Source organism: Epinephelus moara, chromosome 16, assembly GCF_006386435.1.
Source record: "Epinephelus moara isolate mb chromosome 16, YSFRI_EMoa_1.0, whole genome shotgun sequence".
Classification (NCBI taxonomy): domain Eukaryota; kingdom Metazoa; phylum Chordata; class Actinopteri; order Perciformes; family Serranidae; genus Epinephelus; species Epinephelus moara.
In genome coordinates this window covers 26,091,447-26,106,332 of record NC_065521.1, presented here as the reverse complement: position 1 = coordinate 26,106,332, position 14,886 = coordinate 26,091,447, and the positions used below count along the sequence as shown (strand labels likewise).

The 14,886-nt window shown below is 42.5% G+C and overlaps 2 protein-coding genes across 3 annotated transcripts; both read right to left on the bottom strand.

Annotated features, from left to right (window-relative positions):
• Positions 1–1,370: 1,370 nt before the first annotated feature.
• Positions 1,371–4,387, bottom strand: hoxc5a (homeobox C5a). Its single transcript, XM_050065380.1, has 2 exons — positions 3,691–4,387; positions 1,371–2,434 (listed from the first exon to the last, which is right to left on the bottom strand). The coding sequence occupies exons 1-2, from the start codon at positions 4,166–4,168 to the stop codon at positions 2,226–2,228; spliced, it is 687 nt and encodes a 228-aa protein (XP_049921337.1). The 5' UTR covers positions 4,169–4,387; the 3' UTR covers positions 1,371–2,225.
• A 738-nt stretch (positions 4,388–5,125) lies between these two features.
• Positions 5,126–7,337, bottom strand: hoxc6a (homeobox C6a). 2 transcript variants are annotated; one of them, XM_050065379.1, is made up of 2 exons: positions 6,713–7,337; positions 5,126–6,246 (listed from the first exon to the last, which is right to left on the bottom strand). In XM_050065379.1, the coding sequence occupies exons 1-2, from the start codon at positions 7,107–7,109 to the stop codon at positions 5,939–5,941; spliced, it is 705 nt and encodes a 234-aa protein (XP_049921336.1). In that variant the 5' UTR covers positions 7,110–7,337; the 3' UTR covers positions 5,126–5,938. The 2 variants fall into 2 exon arrangements, with proteins under 2 accessions (XP_049921336.1, XP_049921335.1); XM_050065378.1 differs by having other exon boundaries at positions 5,126–6,249; positions 6,713–7,333.
• Between the last annotated feature and the right edge of the window lie 7,549 nt (positions 7,338–14,886).

Below are 14,886 nucleotides of genomic sequence, written 5' to 3'. Positions count from 1 at the left end.
ATGAGCGTCTTTTGCGTGTAATCCGATTTCTTTCGGGCTAAATATGCAGCACCAAATTCCCTCTAAAACATCTCAAAAACAACATTTTTCCCGATTATTAAAAAACATATTTCTGTGATTGAAAATAAAGCACATTCACTGCCAATTAATAAGGATAATTTTTGAGTTATTGAGTCAAACAAACATGCATTCAAAGTCACGCTAATATAAAACAAGCAATATTTTTTGCACGGTGAAATAATCGCAGGCCTGCAAAGGCAAAGTTAAAAGCAACTTACTGCAGCAGCTCTCAGTCCTCCGCACCACCCGACTACACAGTCCGGAGAAAGGCACTGCATCCTCACTGCCACAAAGCCCTTTCTTCCTCAGATAAGGGGAAGCCAGCAGCTGCGATTCCGGACAGTTAAGATTATATATGATGTGTATATATCGAAGGTTTGTCAGCTCTTCCAGGCCATAAAACCCACTTAAATGACACCACGTGCTTCCTATGCACCATTCACAGGCCCTGCTTGGGGCAATTGGCATATGTAACCTTGTAAACTTTAAAATACCCTAAAAGAAAGACATTCAAAAAGGGATTCAATACATTGTCCACGTATAGGTTAGGCCTAACAGAGCGCAGAGAAAGTGGACGCTGTGCTGACCGGTTCTCATATAACCGTCAAGGAAGTTGAATAGGAAGCTATTAGTTTAAGAGGTGAGTTGATTTTTATTTTCTTTAAGTAGTGCTGTAGAGAAATTACCTCATAACCTTGGGCTATGCTGCGTCATACTACTACTTCTAGCAAAGCTGCTGCTGCTGGTGCTGCTGGTGCTGGACACAGACACCCAGCAAGTGGCATGATTTTATGTCCTCTGTACTGGCAGATAGTGTTGTTTTAACTACAGTGTAATGATGCCAGGATTAAAGGGCAGGGCGATATCATAAAGTTGCCATATGGCCCGCAACAGTGATGGCGCGTCAGTCCTGCGGCCACAGGAAACCAAAGTTTTGCATTCATGTTGTGTTGTGGGCGAGTGTTATCACAGGCTAGCGTGTCCCTTCCTTCCCTGACAAAACAGGAAACGGGAGTCTGCCTGTGGTGGAGTGCTGGAAAAGGGGCAATAAAGTTTTATGAGGGCCTTAAACTTCAGAACGCGTTTGTCAGTCAATGAAATTCTGGGGATTCCGGGCCAGGCTGAAAAAAAAACCCGTGGTCAGTTGGATAAAACAAAAGGAAATAGCTGGGTGTTTTTTTTAAAGCAAAAGTAAAATTTCTGTAGTTGTGAAATTCAGTGTAGCAACAGCACAAAAGTCATTATATACGCGCCAGCTGTGTGATTGCGCCACAACATCCAAACAAATAAAGACAGAAATGTGCAAACTGACCATAGGAAAAATCCTTACTTTTAATAATGAGACTTTATTGGTTACAATCGACAATTAGGCCATCTATCAGTTACTGTGTGCCTCGTGTAAACCAAGCACTTTAAGTTTACAGAAGGAGAGAGAAAATGGCTTCATTGCACATCACAATATTATCACATACAGTCGCTGAATTACACATCATGATTCAGATTCACAAGGATATGACAGACAACAGGGGCTGATGCATTCACAGAAACCCACTCACAGAGATATTAGCTCACTGGACACATCACACATTCAACCACTGCAACGTATTAGAGAAATTAAAAAGAAAAAGAGGTGGAAAAGTAGTATTTTTTACTGTTGGAAAACTATGTCACTGTTGCTTACAGGACAGCTCAGAAATATTCTTTCATTTGATTAGCTGATCTTAAAAGTTTTATCACATGATGCTGACATAGAGTTTGAAATGATGCGGGCTAGCAGCCAGCCTCCACTACTCCTAATTAAAAACATAGATTATTATTAGTAGCATTGTGCAGCCTCTCAGTGCACTGCAGCCTTGCAGCGTGAAGGACCCAGCTCCCCTCAACCTCTTGTCCCCTTCGTGCAGCAAAGTGAGGTTATCATCGCATGGGCAGCAAATTAATTTAGAAATGTAAACCGATTGATCAAAGTGAGTGATATTCAATACATTAGGTCCCAAACTGCAGCAAGTGACACATAATTGGTGATGAAGCACACAGAGCGGTGTCATGATGTCATTGCTCCGAGCAGTTCATCCGGAGGTCAGGCGGCACTCCAGCACTGTGCAGTGAGGGGCTTGAAAAACGTGCTGCATGCACCCCGCTTCTCCGGTGCACTTTTTTTTTTTTTATTCCTTCACTTTGATCTTTGAGTCCTTCTTCCACTTCATTCGTCTGTTCTGGAACCAGATTTTGATCTGCCTCTCGTTTAGACACAGGGTGTGGGCGATCTCTACACGCCTGCGGCGGCTCAGGTACCGGTTGAAGTGAAACTCTTTCTCCAGCTCCAGAGTCTGGTAGCGGGTGTAACTGGTCCTGGATCGCTTACCCTCCGATTCTGAAGTGGTATTAAAATCGGTTAGCGTCCAGCAGCATTAGAAATAAATAGAATAATAGGCTATTATTACATTTACAAAAAAAAAGAGAGCCATGAGAAAAAGCATCACAAGCACACATCTGTTAATTTATGTCCCCTCTCACCCTCATTTAAAAGATCAAATATCTTTATTTAACCGGGTATTACTTACTGCGGATTTGTGTAATAAAAATTTATGTCAGGCTGATAAGGATGGTTAACTAGATCCAATAAATACGCTCAGTTAAAAGGAAGGAGGGTCCCCTACATTCTCTCGCATTAAAACATGAAATACACAAAGACTATTACTTCAGAAATCTTATCTTATTGTAATATGTAAAGCGGGATAACTAATAATGTGCTGGCCTCCCTGTAAACACTGGCCTCGGCCTCATAACGCTGCACAGGGTTAGGGGAGTGTAACAGCGTGGGAGGAAAAACAGATGTGTAAAATCTAAAGAAGTGGGATTAGAAAATGGAAACTGATGTTTTCCAGAGATGTTTTCCTGTTTCTAGCCTCGCTTGTGCACAGGCGTGCTAAGTAAAGCAACAGGCCTTTTGCTGCTGTTGGACTCGCATATTTTCTAACGTCCCTGCTGCATGTGTGTGTGCTCCTGGGTGTTTGCATGTGGAGCAACACAAAACACAAGTAGCTTCCTTTTTTTTGCAGCAAATGTGCTCACTGTCCATCTGCACAGGCTAAATAGTTCAACGAGTGGTTTCAGGGCATGGAGAAGGAGCACGCCTATTCAAATCTTTTAGAGGTGAAAAGTTCATGATTGGGTCAGGGCATTGGTGTTTCCCAGAGTTCAATTTAAGGCTAAAGCTTCTCCCACACGCGCGCACACACACACACACACACACACACACACACACAGTGAGAGAGTCTGATAATGTCAAACATTAACTAAGACTATAAACGAAGCAAGGCAAAAACTAATACTTGGAGCTGAAATTGTGAATATTATTTCATAGTTTTATCACAGTTTTGTTCTCTTATCCAATTATACCATCATAAATCACCCCGCAGATCACCTCTTCACCGTAACAGAGCAGGTTTACGAGCAATGGATGCCTTTGTCATAAAATTTATGACCGCGAGTTTTTATTATTTCCTGCGTTTGGCCTATAAAACTCAAGAGGGAAACTGGAACGGGCGAAAAGAAGTGTTGCAGCGTAAAGAGTGAATAAGGGAAAGCATCTCTAGTCGCACTTTAGGAAAAACAGGCAAACTTTACCGTGGCTCATGTGCAGTTTTGTCATCCATGGGTAAATCTGTGGCTGCTGCTCACTGTCCTGACGCTGGTTCACATTTGTGTGTCGTTTCACGGTTTGCGTGCTCTCCGCGTTTCTCTCGCTCTCCTGGCTCTTGCTGCCGCCGGATTTTGCGCTCCTCTCCGGGTCTCTGTCTGCCCCTCGTCCCAGCAGCGTGCTGCCGCCGTAGTTGAGCCCGCTTGCGCCCACGGACGAGCTACTGGAGACCATGGTTATCTGTGGTCCTGACGGGAGAGGAGTATCCGTATTGCCACGCAGGCTAGTTTTCATCTCCTCCCGTTCAACAGAGGTCGTGGGGACGGGACAAGTGAATATCCCGTTCACATTAACACCCTCATAACGGCTGGACGTGCGCCCAGAAAGATCGAAACTAAACATAGTGTTAGGAGAAGTTGTCTCGCTTGTTTGCCTGAGATTGCAGCTGTCAACATAAGAGCTCATTTTTTTTCTCCAACTACCACCGATACTTTTAAACTAGAGAGGGCTGCGGCATGTATGTTGCGCTTATTTCCTTGTTTTTGTTGATCATTGCTTTTCTTTGTAGCCGCTTTTGGAAAATTCAGAGCTGTCTGCCCTAAAAAAATAATCCAGGATTTATAGGTGGAGTAGGCTTTGGTATCTTTTTTTTAATTCTTGATCCGACGTGCGCTGCCCAAATATGGGGTATTTGTATGGGATCACGTGCACATGTTGGCCAGTCATAAATTGGCTTTGATACTCAATGGGGATATTGATGAATAGGAGAAACGTGTCCGGTAAACTTTGAGCTGTTGGTTGTTGAGGACCAGGCAGGGATCTTTAGCGCAAAAAAGGGCAGGACAGTAAGACAAGAGCGTCATCTGGTGTCTGGTATGGAGCAGGACGGTCAGGACCGGCCAGAGCTCTCTGCCCCTGACACAGTGCGAGTCCACCAACACACCCATATCTGAATAATTATAATCATAATAACAATATCAACAATAATGATAATAATAATAACAATAATAATAAGGAGGATTTAAAGTGCGCATTTGGTTGAAATATATTTACGCACATGGACGTGAGAACGTCGCTAAAAGTTGTGTTACAGTAGCCTAATAATGCAGCGACGGGAATGTTATAGTGTCTAACTACATATTGGACAATGGCTCATTCCCGTGCTGCTTTGACACCAATCAGAAAGTTGGATATTTAATGTTTAAGAGGGCAAAATTTGCGTAAAAATCACTATATACTTATTTGTTACCCACTTGCCTTCACGGCCTCTCTTCGCCATAAAGGTCATGATAATATTAAAATGTACAAACAGGCATCCACTGTTAGTTTGGTGCGTGTTTTAGGAACTCTTTCCTTATGCGGTCATCTGACTCAGAAAAGTGCAATGCTCCCCAAAAACCACAAGACGAAAGGGTGAAATTTTTACAAATATTTTATTCCATGATACACAATTATGACAAAACATGAATTCGTAACTCCCAAACAAAAGTGAAGAATTACTAGTGTACAAATCTATCTCACAAGGAAAGCCTATTGTGTCAAATGAACAAAATAAAATAAAAAAGGGGGGCTAAGCGCAATTTTTTATGTAATGCAGCGTCTATCAAAGCGGCTAAATGCACATAAGTCCTCACAGGATTTACATAGGATACTGTTGATTATATACAGGCATTTGTGTTGTGTGTGTTGTGTGTGTCTGTAGTCTATATCCGTGCAATTTTCATGTTTATGCAGGACACTTTTTTCTTTCAGTCTGCGGACGATTCAAGTACTGGATTATACAGGGATCAAATAAAGTGTCCACTCGGTCCTTTTCCTTTCCTTCCGTGGAATGTGCATGTACAACATTGAGTAAAGTCTGACCAACACTGTATTTGTGAGGTGATCAAAGAGTTCACAGTGATGGATGGAGTGTGGGGGGAGGATAAATACATAGTTTTACTGGCATTGGGAATAAAATCAATACTTCTTTTTATTTTCACAATACAAGTGTGACATTGCAATAGAAAAAAAAAATCCAAATGTCACAGGGAGGCCATACTGTGGCTGAAATATTCTGGATTTCTAAGGCTCAACACTCCTGTGGTCAACATGGGATATAAGTGGGAAAGCTGCGGGGTAGCCATCATGCAGTGAAGTCGCTCTCAAGTCCATATATTTTTTTAGGTAGTTATGTTGGGTTTTTTAATGGTCATCAGGTGTTTCTCTACCCCCTCTTCTTCTTTTATTTTTTAACTATTCTTTCTTCTTGTCCTCATCCTTCTCGTCTTCCATTGCGCCACTGCGTTCCTCCTCTGTGGAGGCTCCTGTCTGTTCACTTCCAGTCACCGTGGAGGTCAGGTTGCTCTCTTTCTTCCATTTCATGCGTCGGTTCTGAAACCAGATTTTGATCTGCCGCTCTGTTAAACAAAGCGCGTTGGCGATTTCGATGCGTCTGCGCCTGGTCAGGTAGCGGTTGAAATGAAACTCCTTCTCCAGCTCAAGTGTTTGGTAACGAGAGTATATTTGACGTCCCCTGCGTCTGTCTGTCCCGTAGCCCACTCCTGCTGAAATACAAAGTGAAGGCACTGATTTAATCGCTTGTAAGGAGAGGTCACATTTGGCATTTAGATAAAAAAAAAGCATGCTCCTGTCTGGGCTCTGTGTAACACTTTGAAGCAGTTCAACACAAGTTTTAGCTCATTGTTAGAGACAATTGCAATCTAAATCCGTGTAGAAAAATAAACACATTTTAACTGAAAGACAAATCATATCTCAGAGGGCATCTTCGCTTTATTATCTAAAATAATGAAAGCATCATAATGCATTCTCTCTGTCTCACGCCACTGATTATGGCTACTATATCTTTCTTAATATGAAAGCTGTTTGTTTGCACATGTAAAGGCCCATCTACAAGTCGAGGGGATACAGTAATGTTTTATGGGGCCATAAAAAGTAACTTACTCTCTTGGTAAGACATATCGTAAAACTGGCCCATTTCCTTAATTTATTTGTCGTAGTAAAACTCACCGCTGTGTGAGTTCATTCGCTGCATCCACGGGTAGATCGGGATGTTGCTTTTCTGGTCCTGCGCTGCTGCTCTTCCTTGATCCAAACTGTACTCTTGAGCAATGTGGCTTTGTGTATTGAGTCCCATGTTTGTTTGTCTGCAACTGGGGAGCACGTCCTTGTCTTGAAGAAACACGTTTGATCCATATTCATACTGTGCCCTGCCAGACCCAAAAACGACATTATCTTGAGGAGAGTAGAAAGGTGCATATATCCGATTCTGGGTCACAGCGGCACCGTACGACGAAAAATGTCTGACTGTGTCATAGGTGGTGGAGTTTAGGGGTACGTTAGGCAAAACATCTTGACCACCGGATAAATGGCAGGAGAGCGACGGGTTTGCGAAATAAGAATTCATACCTTGCCTGTAACCCTCTCTCCAACTCTCCCCACTTCTTTATCGGTCTCTTTTCAATCTCCTTCTCAGTAAATCTCCTTCCCGTCTGTGTCAACCAACCACACCTTTCTCCAAGGTCTTCTTTTTTTCCCCTCGACTTTCTGCTTCTCTAACTGGACGTGGGCTACTTTGAGGATTCAATATTATTAATTTCCAATCTCCGGTTAAGACGCACAAACCCGAGTGTTATAGCCGAGGCTTGGCTCGGTGAGAGACAATATGACAACGTCAGCTGACCATTCTCCACCAATTGAGAGGCAGGAGTTGAGGAGAAACTGTAGCTTTTAGCTCAGAGCTTGAACATTAGTGCTAAATGCCGATAAACACAACGTAGAGTTGGAGTGGCACACTATACAGCCTGGCTGCATGGAGGATTTTTGACTTTAAGTTTAAGAATATGTGGTGTTAATGGAGGAAGTATGATGCGTAATGTGGGCAATGTCATTCAGTACAGTGCTCACACTCACAGCAAGGCGGAACCTTTGCATGAAAACACACATGAACTCAACTCCAAATGTGTCTTAAAGAGTGCAACTCAGGAAATCAACTATTAAATCAATTAACTACATTATAAAGCAGCCCCCCTCCCTGTGAGTTCATGTGATTGTTAGTGTGTATGTGTGTGTGTGTGTGTGTGTGTTTGTGTGTGTGTGTGTGTGTCCAAAACTCAGTTTTAATTTCATAACACCACTGTAGCGATGGGCTACAATATCAAAATGCTCTCATCCCGCAGGACGCGCCGCCTTTGTGTGAAGACTAAAATGAATATTGGCATTTACTGTTTATCTCAGCCATATCGACGAGTTTCCAACATACTGTTAATGTTTCCATTGTGTATGAATTATCTGGCATGTGAGCAATTTCAATGCTTTTGCAGTGAACTGGGGGAGGGTGTAGGTGGTAAGAATGCGTTTATGGTCTCTCTTCTGTGAGGGCAATAAAACAAGTGACGTTCCCCAGCACACCAACAACTATCTCTGCAGCAAAGCCCTGCAACACGAGCAGCATTCTCCCAGGCTCACAAATGAAAGCACTGCACAGCACGTGGAGGCATAAAGTGAAGGGGAAATAGCGTGTGTATAGGTCCGAGCGACTATAAAGAGCTGCGTCTGAGAAGATCATTTCTGCCACCCTCTTTGAAAATCTAATCAGTTATGCGACTGTCCAGCTCACGTCAGACAAAATCCTCCACAGGCCAACTGTGCCCCGGTGCTCACTATGAGCTCAGCTCTCAGGTACAGTCTCTTTAACTCGTAACAATAAACAGTATGCTTGCAATTTTTACGCACAGAAGTTAGAGTTAAAATGCAATGTGTTAAAATGCTTATGCAGATGTTCCAGTCTTTTTTTCTTTCCCTGTTCTGATCATACTTCGACATTCCTCTGACACACACAGGGGAAAGGGGAACCGATAATTATCTCAGCAGCAAATGATGGGTTTGGAAATTACTTTAGAGGTGTTCTGCAAAAATCTAGCAAGACTTGAGCGCCTGTCAGGGGCGAAATGTGCTGCCTCTAAATGCGTAAAATTCCACATTAATAATATCAGAAACAACCCAGCTTCACTCACTTTCAGTTTGCTGTGATCAATATAATTAAATTATTTTTGTACATCTGATAAGAGCGCAGCTTTTACACCATTAGATTTTTATTTTTTTTTAAAAACAAGCGCGTTTTAGACAGCAGGAAATATAAAGCTCCACACATTCATCTGAAACAATATAATTCACATTATCTTGGCTTTTCGCAGCAGGCCATAATAGATACCAATAAAATAATCAATACAGTTATTGAAAATGTCTGTTCAAACGCAGCAGCCTATTGGTCCACCTCACTGATCCCTTCAATAGGGTGAATACTTGCAGCCTAAACGTGCAACACTGTTTGGTCTGTTGTTTGGAGTCCTGAATAGCCCATAAAAGAGACAAGAACAAAGAGAAGGAAGTAGCTGGTGCAATAAAAGTTTCCCTTCACCTTATTCGTGGCCATATGTGACATCCGCGTCGCACAAATTTGGGGCAAATAAAGCGCAAAAGTTGCAGGCTGTAATGTCCCCCTACTGCTGCCCTGGGAGTAGCTCTGTCCTTTTTTACTTTGGTATTAAGTAACGAATCAGTTTGTGATGGCACACATCAAACATGACGCAGGATGAAACTACTGGGATTCAAATTTATATAAATGGATTTTTAACCCACTTTAGAGACAATGTTATTATATGTTAGAAAAATATAAAAATACAGAAAATATAAAAAGTATATTCAGCACTTTAACCGCACAATAAAATCAGATTTTAAATTCAAACCATAGAGATGAATCCCAAAATGTGATTAATTTGCTGTTTGGCAGTCAGTGTTATGTTGATTTGTCATGCTCACGGTGTCAGAAACAGCATGTGTGCAAGTCTTTGTTTCATTACAACAATTTCTGTTGTCATCGCCGTGCAGTTGTTATGATTCACTCATTGCAGGACGCTTTTAAAATTAACAGAGCTTCAAAAGCTTTTTTTGATTAAAATAATGTTTAAAATATTTGGGGTTTAAAAAACCCCCACAGATTGTACTGAATTGTTTTTTCGCAGCCTCCACCACCCCCTCCCCAAAAAACACGCCGGTCCATAAAGTTTAGGTTGTAAATAAAGGCTGAACACTAAAGCCAATGTGTGGACTGGAGAGGCAGGAATGCAGCGGAGGTTGTGCGCCAGTGTGCAGAATTAGAAAGGTCATTCTTTCCCCCGTGTTTTAGTGTTTTATTGCGGCCCGTGAGGCAAATCACATGCGCGGCTTTTGATGCAGGAAGGAAAGAAGCCGTTTGGTGCACCTTTTCCACGATCTTTAAAAGGATATTACAGCCGGCGATGAACGAAAGAGCTGGGAGGGTCCAAGACTAAAATGATGAATTATTAACAATAGTCTGATACTGAGTACTAACCATGAGTATGAATAATTAGCATTAATAATTCATTAATGAATAGTATGTGTTGTTGATTTGTAGTGAGTAGTTATCGACGGCGAATGCGCAATGACGCATACTATAGAAACAGATCATGCGTAACAGCGCTGTTATTATTATTATTATCATTATTATTATACTTGGACTTATTCGTATTATTATTATTTGTATTATTCTTGCATTTGTTGGGGTTGTCTGGTTTGCTCCGGTCATGCTAGATCGCTTTTAAATGTGCGCTTTAATTGGTTGAAATGCTGAAGGCCTGAGTGTAACAGCTTCCCCCCTATGCAACACAACAGGGCCCATCCACGTCCATGAAACTATAGCCTCTCTTCTGCATTCTTATACATCAATATCCAGCAGCACCACATCAGTCAGAATTAGTTATACGGGACCTGTAAAATTTCTACATTATCAGCCATGATTAAAAACACAGCGAGGGAAGGAAAGTCTGCTCTGCCCCTGATGCTTTTTCCTCTCCCCCGCTTCTAACCTTACTAATAAGGAGTAATTCACATACTAACAATGTAAAGCCCTCTATAAGCACTTTACCATCGCTGGCTAGCCCAATTAATGTCCGGAAGTGTTCGACTTTATGCTCGTTAAGCACTCAGGAAGCTGTTGCCCAATGAGCGCATGTTGATCCACACATCATAAATTATGACCATTAGTAGGCAAAATTTTTGCCCTGTCGGGATTTGTAAGTGAGGTTCTAAATGTGGTGATGCGGACAGATTCATGACTTCATGGAGTTTTATGCGAGCCTATCTCTGGTTTTAAAAACACTGCAGGGCCAAACAATAGAGTGTGGTTTTCCCCTCTTATTTTAAACCAAGATTTACCTAACAACCCCAAACGTCATGCATTAAATGGACTCTCTCCCTCCCTTTCCTCTCCTCTCTCCCTCTTTCCCTCTCTCTCTGCAGGCAGTGTTGGGCAGCAGCAGACACGACCCATTGCAACAGCAATGTTTCATAAGGGAAAAGCAAACAACGTGTGTAACAGTAGGTTATAAGACTTTAAAGGCATCCGCGACGAGGCTCTGCCAGTAATTGTGTTTTACAAGATTGAAGCGCGGAGGCTGTTGAGCCTTCAGCAGGGGACAGGAACACGTGAAATCACTTTATGACACTAAAAAATGTTTGGTCTCTGCGCAGACAATAATAAAACGCAGAGGGAGCATTGCAGCAGGCTGAGCTTTGATAAAACAAACCGCTTTCAACTTCAAATGCAGACAAGAAAGGACTGCTGTCTGAGTCTCACACACACACACACACACACACACACACACACACACACACACACACACACACTGTGGTATTTAAGATGCCATTGGATACTTCACTGCAATGTGTAAACTATACTGTATGGGGGTGCAAGGGCAATTTAATATCCCTTATCCCTTTTATTTATTTTTTTTAAACACACATTTGCTTTGGTTTTAAACACACACTGGGACACACACACACACACACACTTGTATTATACTGGTTGTAGCCCCATCTGTGAGGTGTTTCCCATGCTCACAATATTTGCAAATTAATCTGGATTTTTTGTTGTTATGATTTTATTTTTTATTGTCAAAAATATTGAAGAAAAATCGAATAAGTGGAGTGTGTTTGATCACAAACACCATAATTCATGTGTGACTTATTACCCGCAGTTCAATCTGTCCCCTCATGTCAGATAAGTGTTGTTATTGTTGGTGATAATGAGGATATTTGTGGTGATTTTTTTGATATTTATTTTTTTGCTAATGGTGTGAATAAACTCTCATGCTGTCCATCACAATGTCGTCAGTGATTATGTCACAGCATCCTGTAACAAACCGCTGCATCTCATTACATCAGAACAAAACAATAAAACAAACCAAGTCTCTCATTCTCCGTGGTGACACCAACAAATCAGACTCTCAGGAACACTCCTCGGTGTCAGCTCGTGGCGGTTACTCGCTGGCAGCGGTGTATCAGCTGGGTCAGCTGACATCCGCAGTGAACCGCCGCCGAAAACCAGCAGCCATAAACAACAAGCCTCAACACCCGCCCACTTCCACATGCAACGCTTCTGATCGCTAGGGGGCACTGCCGGGATCTACACCGTGTGTCAGTGTGTGTACACACTGTAGTCTATGTGTATGTGTGTGTGCGTGTACATGCGCGTGCGCGTTATTGCATATGTTATTCAGGCCCTTGGCACAGACTGAATATAACAAGTGACAACAAGTATGGAAACAAGAAATAATTAGAGCACGTGAATGAAATTTGTCACTCCCTGGTCAGCAGGGCCTGTGAGTGATGACAAAGTTTACTATCAGTGGGCAATTTATTACAGCACATTGGCACAGCATCTCGAAAATGCCCCGCTAATGTAAGCTAAAGCGGTGAGCACACACACAGCAGGTGCTGCTACACCAGCCAGTCAGATACAATGCCAGTCGCTCAAGGCATCAGCAGCCTCCCAGGCTACAGGTCAGGTCACAGCTCCACAGAACAGACACCTCCACCTTCTCATGATCTCACACACTCTGCATCATTCATCACTTCAGCCCAGCAACCCACCGGCTGATGGCCAAACACAACATGAAAACACTGAGAAAGAGTGATAGAGATATGTGTAATCTTACCCCAGCAGGCTCTCCGTAGTTTGTAGCTTCACTGTGGTCCAGCACAGCAGCTGAGGGGTCACGATGGCGAGTGGGAAATATCAACAGAGCGCACATCTCCCGCGTACTGTCTTCGCATCCCGGCGAGAAGGAGCACACAGAGGCAGACTGTCTTGTTTGCCGTGAAAAGTCTTTTCTAGCAGGCTTGCTTGCTCCTTTTCCCTTCCCAGTCGCGGCTTTATTGCCTCCGGGGGGGATAAACGCAGCGGCTGGTAGAGGCGGCGACTGTCCCGAAGATCCCTCTGTCAGGAAGTCGGAGATCGGATGAATATCACACGAAGCAGCGCCAAAATGTCTGTGTAGTGTTTTTATATTAGAGTAAAGAAAAAAAGAGGTTTCTACGCCCCAGCTTAGTCTGCTGCTGATACAAGGGAAGGACCAGAGAATAGACAACAGCATAAAGTTCATGTTCATAGAGCGTGTGCCACGTGGCTCGCCTCAGCCAATCGCGGAAAGGATTCAGTCGTAAACTTTTATTACTCAGCTGTAAATTTCTCCCTTTAACAACCAGGAATGTTTGCACCCATCTTTCCCCCTTTCTTTTTTTCGATTGCACAAAACTAAAAATGGCCACACGATATGGAGCGCGATGCTTAGATTCCCCCCCATATGTCACAAATCAGACGTGCGTCAAGAAAAATATGACAGTTCCCCTGGTGGACAAGCTGTATGCCATGATGTACCCAAGCCAACGGGAAATGGGAAATAAAAAGTGTGCGAGGGAGAAAGAGAGGGAGGGGAGACAGGAAAAGGAGACAGGGAGAGACGTGGAGAGAAAGAGAGGGAGACGTCTAATTAAACTTCAATTAGCTTAACTATACTTCCATATTAGGGCCACTCTCTGTCTGGCTGACTCTCGGGATGGATTACCTGACAGTAAGCAGATATCAGGTTCCACTGATCACATCAAACATCACCTAGATGCCTCAGGTACATGCGTAATATTGAGATTGTGTCAAATTTAACCGAGTGGCTGCAGGGGATTGTCATTTTTTAAACTTGAAAAGCAGGAAAGGTGGAGTTTGAGCCTGCAGAGAATACAAACACCCCAACAGCTATACAAGGACACAGCAAACACTGTAAATATAGTCCAAACTTTCAACAAGATCTATGAGTAACACACACACAGAAGGAAAAATTTACGCATCCTAAAATACGGACATTTTTTTTTACCTCTTAAAGATGAGGAGAATATAGGGCGGCCACTGGGTTTTTAAGAGAATATCCTCACCTTCAAGTAATATATTGCACTGAAATACATCTAAAAAAAAACAGAGGAGCAAAAGGATTCAATATGAAGAGAACAATAGAGGAGAAATCATTTAATTTGAGCCTAGCACGCAGGTTTTATCCCATAAATCCCACCAGTGCCAGGCCCCGCGCTTTTTAGAGAAAGAAAATTATGGCATGCAATCTCAGTAACGAATTAAATAAATTCCCTCGCACCCAAAACAATCAGGGAAAAAATTGAGTTACATACATGGATGAGCTGTGCATCTTGTCCTTGCAGGCCGTGATCTCCACACTGAGCCTCGGCACACACAGACAAAAGATGCAGACCCATCCGAGCCGTGCCTTTACACCGCCAATAAAGTTTACAGCAGGTACACTAAACTTTATTGGGAATGTCAACCCTGTGGTAAAAGCACACACACACACAAAGGGCCCATCCGTGGCGCAGAATAGCTGTGACTTGGGGACACATCCGGAATTTTCTAAAGACTACACGCACGTAAATAGAGGAATAAACACCCTGAATGGAAAGGCTGCGCTTTGACGCAATATTGTTCCATTCAGAAAAAAAATACAACACACAATTGAAGGGGATAAAGCCCTAAAATAAAGATCTGAAATGCCTTATTTGATTTTGTGGTGCCAGCTTGGACTTACATAGAGGGACTGAAATTTAAAAAATGAGTTTGCAGGGAATTTGCCTTTTTACGCAAATAAAAAATAACAGAAAAGCCTGCATGTGACACTGAGCTTTCATTTCGATTTGTTAGGCTACACTAACTTCACCAATCAGACAGAATAAATGTTGCTCTGCTATTTTTATCTGTGAGTTCGTTTTAGTTAAAAATAAATAAATAAATACAATTATTAAGAGACAACTGTTAATTGGGGAAA

What these genes read in the sequence shown, in the direction of transcription:
- hoxc5a (XM_050065380.1), bottom strand. Translation starts at nt 4,168, where the DNA reads ATGAGCTCTTATGTTGACAGCTGCAATCTCAGGCAAACAAGCGAGACA. An exon ending in AAAACTGCACATGAGCCACG is followed by an intron (nt 2,435 to 3,690) that starts GTAAAGTTTGCC and finishes ATACCACTTCAG; the next exon opens with AATCGGAGGGTAAGCGATCC.
- hoxc6a (XM_050065378.1), bottom strand. Translation starts at nt 7,109, where the DNA reads ATGAATTCTTATTTCGCAAACCCGTCGCTCTCCTGCCATTTATCCGGT. An exon ending in GCGAATGAACTCACACAGCG is followed by an intron (nt 6,250 to 6,712) that starts GTGAGTTTTACT and finishes TTTGTATTTCAG; the next exon opens with CAGGAGTGGGCTACGGGACA.